Source organism: Pteropus medius, unplaced genomic scaffold, assembly GCF_902729225.1.
Source record: "Pteropus medius unplaced genomic scaffold, Ma_sr-lr_union100, whole genome shotgun sequence".
NCBI lineage: Eukaryota > Metazoa > Chordata > Mammalia > Chiroptera > Pteropodidae > Pteropus > Pteropus medius.
In genome coordinates, this window is record NW_024354502.1 from 12,180,805 (window position 1) to 12,194,423 (window position 13,619).

At 29.8% G+C, this 13,619-nt stretch overlaps 1 protein-coding gene across 1 annotated transcript in view; it reads left to right on the top strand.

Moving 5' to 3' along the window:
* CSMD3 (CUB and Sushi multiple domains 3) overlaps positions 1–13,619 on the top strand; it is a 1,005,898-nt gene that overhangs the window by 844,137 nt on the left and 148,142 nt on the right. The window contains exons 33-35 of the mRNA XM_039853604.1: positions 8,229–8,342; positions 8,850–8,945; positions 10,505–10,708. Coding sequence (XP_039709538.1) covers positions 8,229–8,342; positions 8,850–8,945; positions 10,505–10,708 — 414 coding nt within the window. The remainder of the gene's footprint in view (positions 1–8,228; positions 8,343–8,849; positions 8,946–10,504; positions 10,709–13,619) is intronic.

Below are 13,619 nucleotides of genomic sequence, written 5' to 3' on the forward strand. Positions count from 1 at the left end.
TTTAATAGTTTGGTCAAGGTCACACAACAGTAAGTAGCAAATCTGGTCAAATCCAGGTTTACAGGACTGTAAACCCCAGGATTTTTATGATTAACATTTTATTTTGTAATACTTATGACAACAAAAGTTACTAGATCCAGCTACTACTCTGTATTCTAAACTCTATGCCTCAAAAGTGCTAATCTACAGAACATATAACACCTTATTTATTAAGAATACATTTTCATATAATGGTATGAATGTATTTTCAAGATAATAGAAATTTAGTCTTCTATTATTAATGACACTAAATAAGTATTTTGCCATTTTGGGCAAATGCATTTATAAATATACCATAAAATATATTCCTCACTTTTCTCAACAATTTTTTTCTTTCAATTCAGAATCTTTGTCATGGATCTTAATTGTAGGGTTTTTAAGTCTTAAGATTTCTTCAATGACTTTCAAAGGCACTTGTTCACTAGTAGACCCCAGACTGCTATTTGTGCTCTATAGGATAATGATTAAGAGACCATGCTCATGATAGTTCATATTCCATAGTTCAAATCTTAGATGTTCTCCTTGCTGGCTTTGTAATTTTTGATACTCGTTTTATTTCTTTCAGTATTTTTTACATTTAAATTGGAGGTGATAGTGCCTACCCCAGTGTCTTGAGGGTTAATCTGGCTGATGTGTATAAAGAGCATAGCACAGATCTTTACAATAATAAGAGTTCAATGAATGGCAACTAGTTAATATTATGCTTTGGGGGTATTTTATATATTTTTAAATTTAGCAAGTAAATGAATACACCAGCTACTCCATTTTCTAAATTTCTAGCAGCAGCAAATTCCCTTTAATTGGACATTTCTAACAGATGCTAGTCCAGGAAATTAAACCTTAGAACATGATAAATTACATCATGGTAGAATTACATCTATAATAAGAATAAGTAGGCTTAGAATTCCTTCTGTTGTGAAAATGGACAAGCATGACTCCCAACATGATGAGACTAGAGTCTGAATTAAAGAGATGACTGGTGATGATTTTATGGAAAAACTGAGAAACTCTTTAAAAGTGTTGCCCTGTGATGTACCTCTTCATCTGTCATCCTAAAATAGATGTAAATTCTGCCGATTATAGAGCTCTTCTGCAGTAGAACTTTGAGAGTTTAGGGGTTCATGGTACTGTGTCTGAAGAAAAGATGTGACATGTGTAGGAGGCAATATGCAGAGTGTAGTTAAAGAATTCAGGGAAAGCAAGAATTTGAATACAGGCTTAATGCTGAATTACATGTGAAATTTTCATAAATAAAACAGAGGGAAATTAAGCTGCTCTGATCGAAATGGGACTCAGGGGAATTAAGAACCACATCTACAAAGCAGCCCTCTCACATCCAGAGGTGTTCTTCAAAGTTGCTTGCTTTGCAGTAACTTCATAAAATTAACTCTCAACATAAACTGAATGCTAGTAACATTTTGAGCAGTTGAATTTTATCTTATTTTAGTTTCCCCACCTTCAAAAGACCCATATTTTTGCAGAAGTATATTACATTAAAAATAAGACAGGGGTCAGGAATTTTATACTAAAAGACTTCGATGACACATCAACCAAATGAAATGCATAGATTTTGTTTGGATCCTGATTTGATTAAAGCAACTGTAAAAATACCTTTTTTGAGAAAATTAGGAAATGGAATCAAGGAACGGTTATTAAATGACAGAAAGACATTATGGTTAGTTAGATACGGTAATTGCATTGTTATTTTTTAAGTCCTTCTTCGTTAGAGATAAATACAAAAGCATTTATGGAAAAAGGATATGACATTGGGAGTAACTTTAAAACACTCCCAGGTTGAGGATAAAAGGGGATGAGAGAACAGATGAAACAAAATTGGTAAATGTTGCCAAGTTTTGAAACTGAATGATGGGTTCATGGGTGTTTAATTATTCTCTCAATATATATTTGTATATATTTGGAAATATATATTTGTATATATATATTTGTATATATTTGGAAATCTCCTTAATTAAAAAAAGTCCCATAAATTTATGTTATAATCCACTTGAGAATATTTTTCTGACCTATATCTGTCTAACCTAGTTGAGATTTTGCAGGCATATTCTGCCAGATCTGTAGAAAATATCTTAAGGATGATTAATGAAAAACACTCATCCAAATTGAAATTAAGTTAAAAATCATTGTGTTAATAAAACATGCTAACACTTTAAAATTTTTCATTTTGCTTTCCTGTCTTACTTCTTTAGACATGCAATAGAATTGCTTATTGTGTTTTTCTTGATTCCATTGCTTTTCAAACACCGAATAATTTTTAGCTGTTGAGACATGTTGCCACTGCTAAATTGCAGATAAGCTGTTGGTTCTCAATTGAATCAATATTTGCTCCTGGAATAATTAAAGAAAATTGAACTATATTTGCTATAAAAGTTTTTTGTTTTTTGGTTTTTGTTTTTTTTCCCCTACAATGTCCGTATGCTCAAAATATGTCAAATGGGCAACTTTGAGTGGTAAATGGTCACAATATTTACAGAAGGCTAGCTTTAGGGAAGCCTGAAAGTAAATATTGTGGATTTAGTCAGTAAACCTAGTTTATTGATTGACAGAAATATCACACCAGAAATTGCTAAAAGGAAAATAAATTAGAATTTCTTATACCATTATGAGTTCAAAGCAGGATTAGATTTCTGGAGCTACTAAGTTACCAGATAATCATGTGTCATGGTCAGGGCCATGAATTTTTTTTTTTTTTTTTAAGTAACACCTTTTATTTTCTAATTATTACAATATAGCAATAATAAGGTTTTGGCATATTTATTTTCTGAGCCAGAATGATCTTATTGTATTCCCTGAGCTACTAACCGGGCACTTCTAGATTATTTGCTCTACAGTGGGATTGGCCCCAGCATGTAGCCAAGCTTCTGTGTGGAGATTTTCATAGCCCCCTAGATAATTAGTATATGATTCAAATGATTCACCTAACTAAAATGCTGTGATAGTAAAAAGCACCTCATTGTGAGTTACTAGTTACCACTATTGTACCATAATAATAACCATGAGTATTTGGAATCTGGTACATAGAAAATACAAGTTTCCTAATACTGATGAAACTCTCACTTATTATTTTATCAATTACACAATTTCTTCCCAAACTTTTCCAGTGTTAGGTGACTTCTTAAAAATAAGTAGCAAACTGATTTGATTTGGGGCTGATTTTAAAAGTTCTACCTTGTGGTGCTTTTCAGAGTAAATTTTCATGATATTTAATTTGATATTTTTTATAAAAGTGAAGTTTTAATTGGATATTTTGTAATCATCTTTAAATGAGAAAAACTTTAAAATCATGAGATATTCAAGTAGTATAATGATCTCAAAATGCAGCATTGGAACTTTTTACATAATAAGTAGTTTCAGATTCAGAGCTATAGAGAGCAAAGAGTTCTGTTACTAATTTGAAAAGGAAGCCTTTTGCAAACATGGACATATTTTACAATATGTCTTGAAATATTTACATGAGAAGAAAGTATGAGGCAAAATGCTTCTAAAGCTAGTCAAACTTTTTGATCGCTTATAGCACCAATGGTCATTTTTTATTCTATTACACATAATCAACTATAGTTCCAAACATATTTTTTATTTGAATATTCTTTTTTTCTACCCTGTTAGTAGTATGGGTGCGTGTGTATGTTTTCTTCTGTGCTGTGTTGGTAACTAAAATGTAAGCTGAGCAAAACAGGACTGACTTCTTTAAAAAAAATATTTAGCAGGATGTCCAACCAACTGAGTGCCTAATATAGTCAGAATGAACCCTAGAATACTAAAGAATGTGTAAATTTTGCAAAAGCAGTTACAGGCATGTTGAGGATCAGGCTGAGATCTAATAGGGATTTATAATATTTTCTATTTCTTTTTCTGCCCAGACTCCCTTCTGAATAGAAATATTTCTTTGTAATGGAATTTCCCTTTGCAACAGAGGGACGTGGATTTAAGATGGAGTACACAAAAACAAAAGTAGAATGCCTTTTCACCTTGCTCGTTTTTCTTTGCCCATATAGAAAGCTTCTAATTACATTTTCATATTCTACCCAAAAGGATAGAATATAAAAATCAAGTAGCTATAGAAGTACATAGCCATTTTGAAATCATGAATGAACCTTGATTGAAATAGCCAGAATACTCTTCTAACTCAATCAGTTCAGTCATTTGTTCTAAAAAAATGCATGTATGGAAAGCAGAGAATGAGGAAGAATATGCTGTTTAATATTGAAAGTCAATTAAGTTTTGCCTATCAGTAAGTTTTAAGATTGAATTAGCAGTAAGTATATTTCCAAAACTCAGTTATTATTAATAGTAGCTAATATGTATTACTCTTTCAGGCACCATTCAAAGTGTTTTACAAGTATCAGTTTAGATAATACCTTAATTCTACTAGGTTAAGTACATTTATTATCCCTATTTAACAGAATAAGAAATTGAGGTGTGGGAAGGTGAAGTAATTTTTCTGTGTGGTATATCCTGGATTCAGTCTTAGAGATTCCAGAACTTGAATCCTAAACTCTTCATTAGGCAGTTTTCTAAAATGCCCTAATATTATTTTCTAGGGCATTTCAGACCTATAGAATGGTAATTTGAAAGCATTAGTCCTTTTAAATCTGCTTGACTGCAGGTGCTGGCAATCTTTAAGAACTTTATCCATTCTGTCATGAAGCAAGGAAACCTTGTCATTTTAATATCTTGGTACCAAAATTAATAAGGCACCACCTAGTTGACTAGTAAAACTACCACTGCCCAGAGTGACCTACTGCCCTGTCATTCTCCACCAAGTCTGAACCATTTGACATCAAAGCAAGTTTGAATCAGACCTGAATTTACCACAACTCTTAAACATTTTAATTTTAACTTATCACCACCTTCCACAGAAGTAGTTAGATCAGTTCCCTTAGCCATGGCCCAGTCTGATTCTGAGTTTTTTCCTTCTCACACTAGTGTGCTGTTGTGATACTCTGAAGTATTCCCTTCTGAGAAAGAAACAAAATTTACAAAATCAAAATTGAAATTTTTTTTATTGGCATAAACTCATTTTTTATTTTTAATTCAATAACTCCAATCCTCATCACCAAATAACAGTAATCATGTCCCTGTTTGTTTTATTATCCTCATTTAAAATTAATTAATTGCTAAATCAGTGAGTCTCTTTACAATGTACTAGCTAGTTATTTTGATGGCACAAGAATTAAAGGCAACGTAATAGAAGTTTCTGACTTGTTGAGACAGTGTTAGAACATTTCAGCAATATTCCAGAGTAGAATTTAGTGGAAAAGAGAGTTTTTAACTCCTCTGTTCTTATTCATATTTTAAAATAATGCACATCCCTCTGGGCACTAATCCATTGAGTTCATTATGTTACACCCCAGTTACCTCTGCAGATTTTCAAAGTGACCGTTGCTCTGCACTGAATATTCTAACAGTTTAGCCATACTAATGCTCACGAGTTTGTTTACACCATCCCAGGCACTCTCCCATTATTTTTTGTCTCACATTTGGGATAGCTAAATTAAACAGAATGGACAAAGTCTCCAGAATCAAATGACCAAACGATAAAGGATTTGACAGAGTTGAGTGTAGAGTAGGAAATAAATGCTCTTTGAAACTTATTTTAGTGAGACAATAGTTAATCTGATAATGCATAGGTAATTAAGCAAATGTTCTTGACATTTTATACTACAAAAAGACATTAAGAATGTACTTAAAATTTTTTATCTTTAATAATTTACTATCAGAGTAATTTTTTTTCTAGTAAAAGCATTTTTTAATTTAAAATTTTCATTGGCCAAAGGCAGGGAGTTGGGGAGATGGGTGAAAAGGGTGAATGAGAATATAGTCAATAATAGTGTGAAAACTTTGCACCATGACATGATTATTAGACTTAGTGGTGTGATTATATTGTAAGGTATAAAAATGTCAAATGACTATATTATACATCTGAAACTAATATATTATCGTACACCACCCATATTTAAAGAAATAAAAAGAGTAGTTATATGAAAACAAAAATTAGAAATAGTAAAATAAAATCCCCATTGTCATGTTAATGTGGAATTAGGTTACAGTTAAAGAAAAGTAACTTTCTGATTGCTTTGTAAAGGAGTCAACACTGCACTCCTTCATCCCCTGTCTTAATTCTCCTCAACCTCATCTCAGAACTATGACAATAAATTAAAGCCAAGTTTTTAATGACATTAAAAAGGGCACACTCTACAGTTAGTTTACTTAACATGATGCAGATATATGGTGTTATGACCATATTGTTAAAAGCCTACATACCCAATTTCCAGGTGATAAAAACTGATCTATCTGTAGAAAAGTAACAATTGAAAACAAGGAGCCTACATACAACAAAAAATAGGGAATTGTTTTCTATTTTTTCTTTTTCCTTAGAAAAAGCTCTTGGATCACTGTGTATTTTTGTTTTAGAAGTTGTTTGTAGATGTAGCAATTTGCTTGGAAATTAAGCATGCTTTCTAATGGAAATTTGAGATATTTAGGCATATAGAGTTAAAGAATGTTGATTTTTAATGTTTTTTTCTAATAACTCCCAAAAAGACACAGCAAAATAAGTCAAGAGGCTTATTGCACAGTGTGCTTGATTTCGCAAAGTGCCTATGGTTAGTTTTTGCACATGGAAAGGCAAGAACATCTGTGTTATAGTAGGAACTTTTAAAGACACATATGAAAATGGATCATTCAAACACCAATCTAAGCAAATGGAAAAACAGAAAACCAAAATTTTCTTAATAATTTTTGGAGTATTTTTGAAATAGCTTGGGATATGGTAGACCAAAATAAGGATCTTTTAAAAAGGCCTGAACTGAAAATGTTTTATACAACTAGCAAACCATTAAAATAATTGACCATATATATCTGATTTGGTGGAAACAAATTAGCTTTCATGACTTCTAGTAAATGTTTTAAGGAGGACTTTGTGAGAACTATAGCACTTTAATGTTAAGGAATTGTTCAAATCAACAACCCTGTATCTGAGTTTGTCTTCTTTTACCCCACAGAGAACTGGACTGAGATTACCAGCTTATTTTAGCTGCTCAAAAAAAATAAGTATAGCTTTGTTTGCAGTATTTGTGTATAGATGTAAAACTCAACATATTTCAAATGAACTAGGACCACCAAAGAATGACCATAACCTTGATTTAAGGTATAAAATATGAACAACTTTTAAAAACTATGTAATTTATGCAACACATAGTTTTATTACAGTAATATGGTTCTGAATTTATAAGTTACCTTGTTTTTACATTTTTAATTTTAAAAATCATACTCTTTTAGACCCCACAATTTTTCTACTTAATGAAATGAAAAGTTTTAAGGATAATTTTTATTATTCATTTCATTTTTTAAGACACAAAACACAAGCTGATATCTGCTCTGGAACAGGTTCTATCTTTTAAGTTACATTTTCGGTAGTTTCTGCATGTAAACAGTACATAATTAAAGGAAAATTATAAAATGAAGTATAAAAGAGACATTTCTAAATCTCTCGGTAAATACTTCAAATCTGTACTTACAATGAAAAATCAATTACTTTGTAAAATTTTATAGTATCTTAGTAGCTGAGAAATCATAAATAATTTATTTTGGCAGAAGATTAACAATAAATGTTTAGGTATCACTTTTAACTTAGAACATGATTAAACACCTGAAAAATATCTTGCTGGTATTTTTCCAGCAAAACTATTATTCATACTGGGATAGCATTTTAAAAGCAAACTTTAAAAAATTTCCTAAATTAAAACTTTGTCTATCTCATATAAAAGAGGAGGAAAAAAAAAATTAGAAAAAGAGAAGAGAGTCACAAAGTGATAAGAATCAAACTACCAATGGGAAAATCAAAAAATAGTTATTATAAAGCATTAATCACCAACCTTATGATTTCTGATCTAAATTGTTATGCCCATTTTATTTATTTTTTAAAAATAGTCTCCTTAAAATTTTATTGCTTTTAGGCCAAGGTCATTACTTTTATGACCGGAAATACATGTGTCAGGCATATCAACCAATTGGCACCTATCCTCTTTTAAAGGTAGAAAAAAAGATGACTATTATATTGTAATGCTTTGTTCTCTCTCTCCTCCTCTTTCTATTTTTGTTTTTTGTTTTTTGTTTTCGTTTTTGGATGGTTGGTGATTTGTTTGCTCCTCCTGGTTCCTGTTGATCAGTGGTGTTTGGCCAGTTTGTATTTTTCCAGACATCACTCCACGATGTTGTTGAGGTGTATGATGGGCCAACTCAGCAATCTTCTCTGTTATCTTCCCTCTCAGGATCCCATTCAGGTATCCTTTAATAGAACTGCCATGCATCAGTTATTGATTAAATACTGACTTTGATTGATATTGTAGTGAAAGTTGAGATTTATGTCATCCATATTAGAGATAAAGCAAACCAAAAATAGAATCACTCTTTATTAAAAAAAAAAAAATAGAAACACAATTAATAGTAAATCAAACGCTTACAAAAATCTAACCAACTATTTGCTGAGATTGTAATCAAGTAAATATAATATTTGGTCACTTAATCTGTGGTGTTTAATGTAGTATAAATATTTAAGAATTCTTTAAAGAATGAGGCAATATGTGTCAAAATGTAATCAAAGCCTGTCAGTAAAAAGGTTGCAATTGAAGCTGAACCCAAAGAAAATTTATTGTTGGTGGTAGGATATATTAAAGTAATTTCATAGAACATAGATTGACGTTTTCAAATGACAGTGTAAATTAATATAATTTGTTAGGTTTACTGAATGAAATTATTTATGATATCTTAGTGTCTGTTTTGTTGAGTAGGAGAATCACTTCCACTGAGTTCAGGTAATCAGATCACAATTCGATTTACTTCAGTTGGACCAATAACAGCTAAGGGATTTCACTTTGTTTATCAAGGTAAGTAATCCGGTAGCTAGAAGCATACTAAGGAATAATATTAGTTTTCGTGCTGTGTTCAGAGTAATTAAATGATCAGATTCTCAGAACCATATAGGAGAGATGAAAGTCGTATGTTTTTCTTTTTTTTTACAATTTGCTCTGTTCCCTCTCCCATCACTACAGTACTGTTATTTTGACTAAAGTTAAAACATACTTATTGCTTTCATCATCATTCTGAAGTTAATTGTATGATTTTCCTTTCTTCCAACATATTGTTTTAAAACATCTATTTTTTTCTGACAATTCTTTACTTTCTAACATATTCTATTTTTCTTAAAGTATCGCACTCTAAATTAAAAATGTACAAAATTTTGTGCTTATATAATTAGACATGCCAAGGAAATCATTACTCATTCTAAAATTTTAGTTCACATTCTCTGAGGAGAATTCAAATGTTCTTTATGGCTATTAAATATTTTTGTGCAATAAAAGTCAGTTTACACAATTTGTCTCATCTTTTATACACAAGCTCCACATTATCATTAAATTAAGAGCAATCATTTGAAATATTTTAGTTATATATTATCATGTATAAGTATTCTCAGATGTATCTTGAATTTTATTCCTAAGAAATTTATAAACATTTGAGATTTGATATTTTTATTAAGCCCTCTTATCATATTTATAATATTGGTTATGATATTTTACTGTTTTAATAGTATTCCCTCTGTAAACAATGTGAGTTATTATGAATTTTAAAAGGCACTATTAAAAATTGAATTACTTTTACTCAAGTCACATAAGAGGAATCAATCTATTTGGAATTCATCATACCATTTTTTGGGCCGTTGTCAAACTCTTTAATTCCATCTGTATGTGTTTTAAAAAGAAAAAACATCCTGTTATCATTCTATTTTACTAAACCAAAAAAAAAAAAAATTCACAATTGAAGAACATAATGATAAATCCTAAAAAGCAATTTCAAATTTGAAATTGTATAATTAAAATAAAATTTCCTATTGTTGTTAATCTGTCTGACTTCTTTTCTGCTTAGCCTGAATGTAGTTAATCTTTACCAAAAACATGTTTTGAACAACTAAGTTTGTGAACATGCTATGAAATTAATGAAGTGTTGTTTACTCTTTTAAATCTTATGTTTTTAAGGACCAAATACTGACAAAAAAAAAGATGATGACATTACATCATGTAACTCGACACATATTTTTTGAACTTGGTATCCCAATTTAAAAATAAAAATATATATATTATTCAGTTATCAACCCACAAATTGAAATATATAAAGCACAAACTACTTTATTATATTAATAAGAGTTTGGTAAAACAAAATATAGAAAACAAAAACTTAGTTGATATTTAAAGGATCAAAAGAAAAATAGTTTTAAGTAAAAAATCTTAGTGACAATATTCATTTTAAATTGTATTTTATTCCGTATTAATTTTGAAACTTTAGAAATGTATTTAAGTTGTTAATTCAAGTTTTGATAGAAAGTGAAGATTTTGAAATCTGTATTTCTCTACTAAATATGAAATTAAAATCAATAATTTTTTGCATGCAGCTGTTCCTAGAACAAGTTCCACACAGTGCAGTTCTGTGCCTGAACCAAGATTCGGAAGAAGAATTGGCAATGAATTTGCAGTTGGTTCATTGGTTCTGTTTGAATGTAATCCAGGATATATTCTCCATGGATCCATTGCAATTAGGTGTGATACGGTGCCCAATTCTTTGGCCCAGTGGAATGATTCCTTACCTACCTGTATTGGTGAGTATGTAATTTTGTATGCTTTGTGATTGTACATTGTTTATATCAAAATTAGTTATCTTGCATTTTTCAATATTTCTATTTCAAATGCATTTATTTTTAAAAACTTTGTCAGTTATAATGTATCTATACATACAGATTAGAGGAAATATTTGATGCAATTGAGGTGTGATGAAATCAATGAAAAATATTTCTTGTTGAATTAGCTGGAAAGTTTCCCCATTCATTGATTTATTTAGATGAAAATATATATCATATTTCCAATAACAGAATTTGAATGCTACTAATATGGTATTATTGAAATATTATTTTTTGTTTTTCAAAGTTCTGCAAAAATTTCTGTGCCAATATGTAAAGAATTTACATGTCTTTTAAATATCAAAAACAGATTTGTGGGGGGGGCATATTTTACTTCAGCATCAGAATAATTAGAAAACATGCATTAGCAAATAAATGTGTTTTTTTATCCATTAGTTATAGGTATGTATAAAAACATAAAATAAGAGATTTTCCCAGTCTTTCCCAAATATGAGTAGTAACACTTTGCATAGAATACACAGGGTTAGCCAGAAATCTCATTGTTTCACTTTATTTTTGCAATACTGTATCTTTATTAATTGGCAGATAGACTATACACTTTCTAAAGTTATGGACCTATGCCCTATAAAGTAATTGGAAACAGACTGAAATATTTTATAAATGATAAAAAAAATAGTTTAGAATTTTATAGTATTTCAGAATCATAACAATGACTTTTGGTTCTCATAAAGTTCCATAGATGTAGAAAATAATTGAAGTCCGGGAAGTTGCTTTCTTCTCTGTCCCAAGAGCAGAGACCTGAAAAAAAAAAATTTTTAATTACATGTTATTGAATTAAAACAAGAGTGGTAAAACTTAATCTCAGGTTAAGAAATATTTCTAATGAGTTGAGTTCTTTCTCATCAAAGTTTTCTTGGTATGAAGTTTGGAATATAAGAGCAAGGTTTTTTTAAAAATAAAAAAATAATCAAAATTTTAATTTTATTAATCTCAATTCCAAACTTTTTTAATAGAGAAAACATGTGTGTACATATGCACATACATAAGATATACTTTCGTAATTCATAAAATTTATTTTTAATGACACATCTTGCCATACCTGAAAAGAAATTACATGTATTTGTAGTTTTCTTAACTTTCGAAAACACATTTTACCATATTTAACACAGATTTAATATAATGTTAGCTCATACTTCATTAAAATATATTTTAAAATTGTGAAACGATATGGAAAGTATACTCATCTCCACTTAGGAAACGTAAAGATAAAGTCTTTGATATACATTCATGGAACCTGTAATTTGTATGGGATATATCTGCTCTAGGTAGAATATCTTTTACCATTCAAATCAGGACATTATTAATAATTGTGCTGGGAAAATGGTATAAACCAAGACTATTATAAATAAAAAGGAAGACGGATGGTCACTTGATTTCTCTAGGAACTTGATATCACCACTTCTCAAAACAGATATATATCTAGCATGTATCTTAGAACAGATATTTTAGTTCTGCCTATTACAATAAATAGAATGTGTACTGTTATTTTTATTATTCTTTTATTTGTTGAAAGCCACCTACAAAAATAATTTAAAACACTGGAAGAATGTAAAGGACTTTTCAACTTTCTCATCTTTCAGCTAAATAACCACAGTTTCTGATATGATTATTATTTATTTACTTAATGTTTTCTATTTGCCAGGTTCCATGTTGCATATTTTAAATATATATTTAATTTAATCCTCACAACAAACCTATGGAGAACTAACTCCTAGAATATGCAGAATGAATAAACTGAGTCGTAGGTAAAACAGTTCTTTTTAGAATGACATAATATAGTAAGAGGTGGAGTAGAGGTAGGATTTGAAACTCTTTTTCTCACTCCAAACCTCAACCTAATTGATAGAAGATTGCTTCTCTTTATCTTTTGACTTATAAGATAATTCTTTACTGTTTCGATTTCTTCATCTTATTTATAATATGGAATTTCTTACCCTATTAAAATACCTTTTTGACAATCAACAAATAAAGGAGAATTAAATCATTGGACTTGATGTTCCTTCTATTTTATACCTAGCGTAGAGCTAGGGTAATAGAAAAATCAGATCTTCCCCTTTGGGTTTTTTTATACTCTCATAAAGACAAAACACATCATGTTCCTCCTTCTGAGCCCCAGTCTATGTTGACTACATACTCTTATAAAATAGTAATAAATAAATTATTCTAAACTCAGAAACTATGAGCTGAGAGAAATGTTCCTTTATGCCTGTACCAAAATTAGTCATGTAATATACATAAAATGGAAATTACATTGCTTTAAATCAGTTTAATAATTGAAAAGAGACACATAATAATAAAAGATCTGTTCAGCCTCACAATGCATTTTAAAATATTTCTCTATAAACATCAGGAATCAATCGTTATTTCTGCCTTACTTTTCCCAGTAATTATTTACATAATTCCTTGTCACTCTTAGTTTTTTTAGGTAGGTATTGATAGAAAATATCAATGCCATATAATAGAAGGTAACTAGATAAGTAGTTGTCTTTGCTTGGTGTTTCATTTGTTGAATATTTCCTCAAGATAATCATTTATTATAAAAATAGAGTAATATGAGATATGAAACTCACAAACTAACAAATTAACCTTTAAATATCATTGAAAAAATTCTATTTCTTTAGAGTGTCCAAAGTAACTACATATGCAAAGTGCTGAAGTGTACATCTATGAAATACTCCTTAAAAGTTCTGTCTGTATACTTATGTTAATGTCCTAATTAATGGGAAAAAATTTTAAAGAATCATGTGAAACTGAATGAAATTCTTACAGCTGGAAACTGCAGTAGGTTCTCAGCATAAGGGTTAATTAAGTC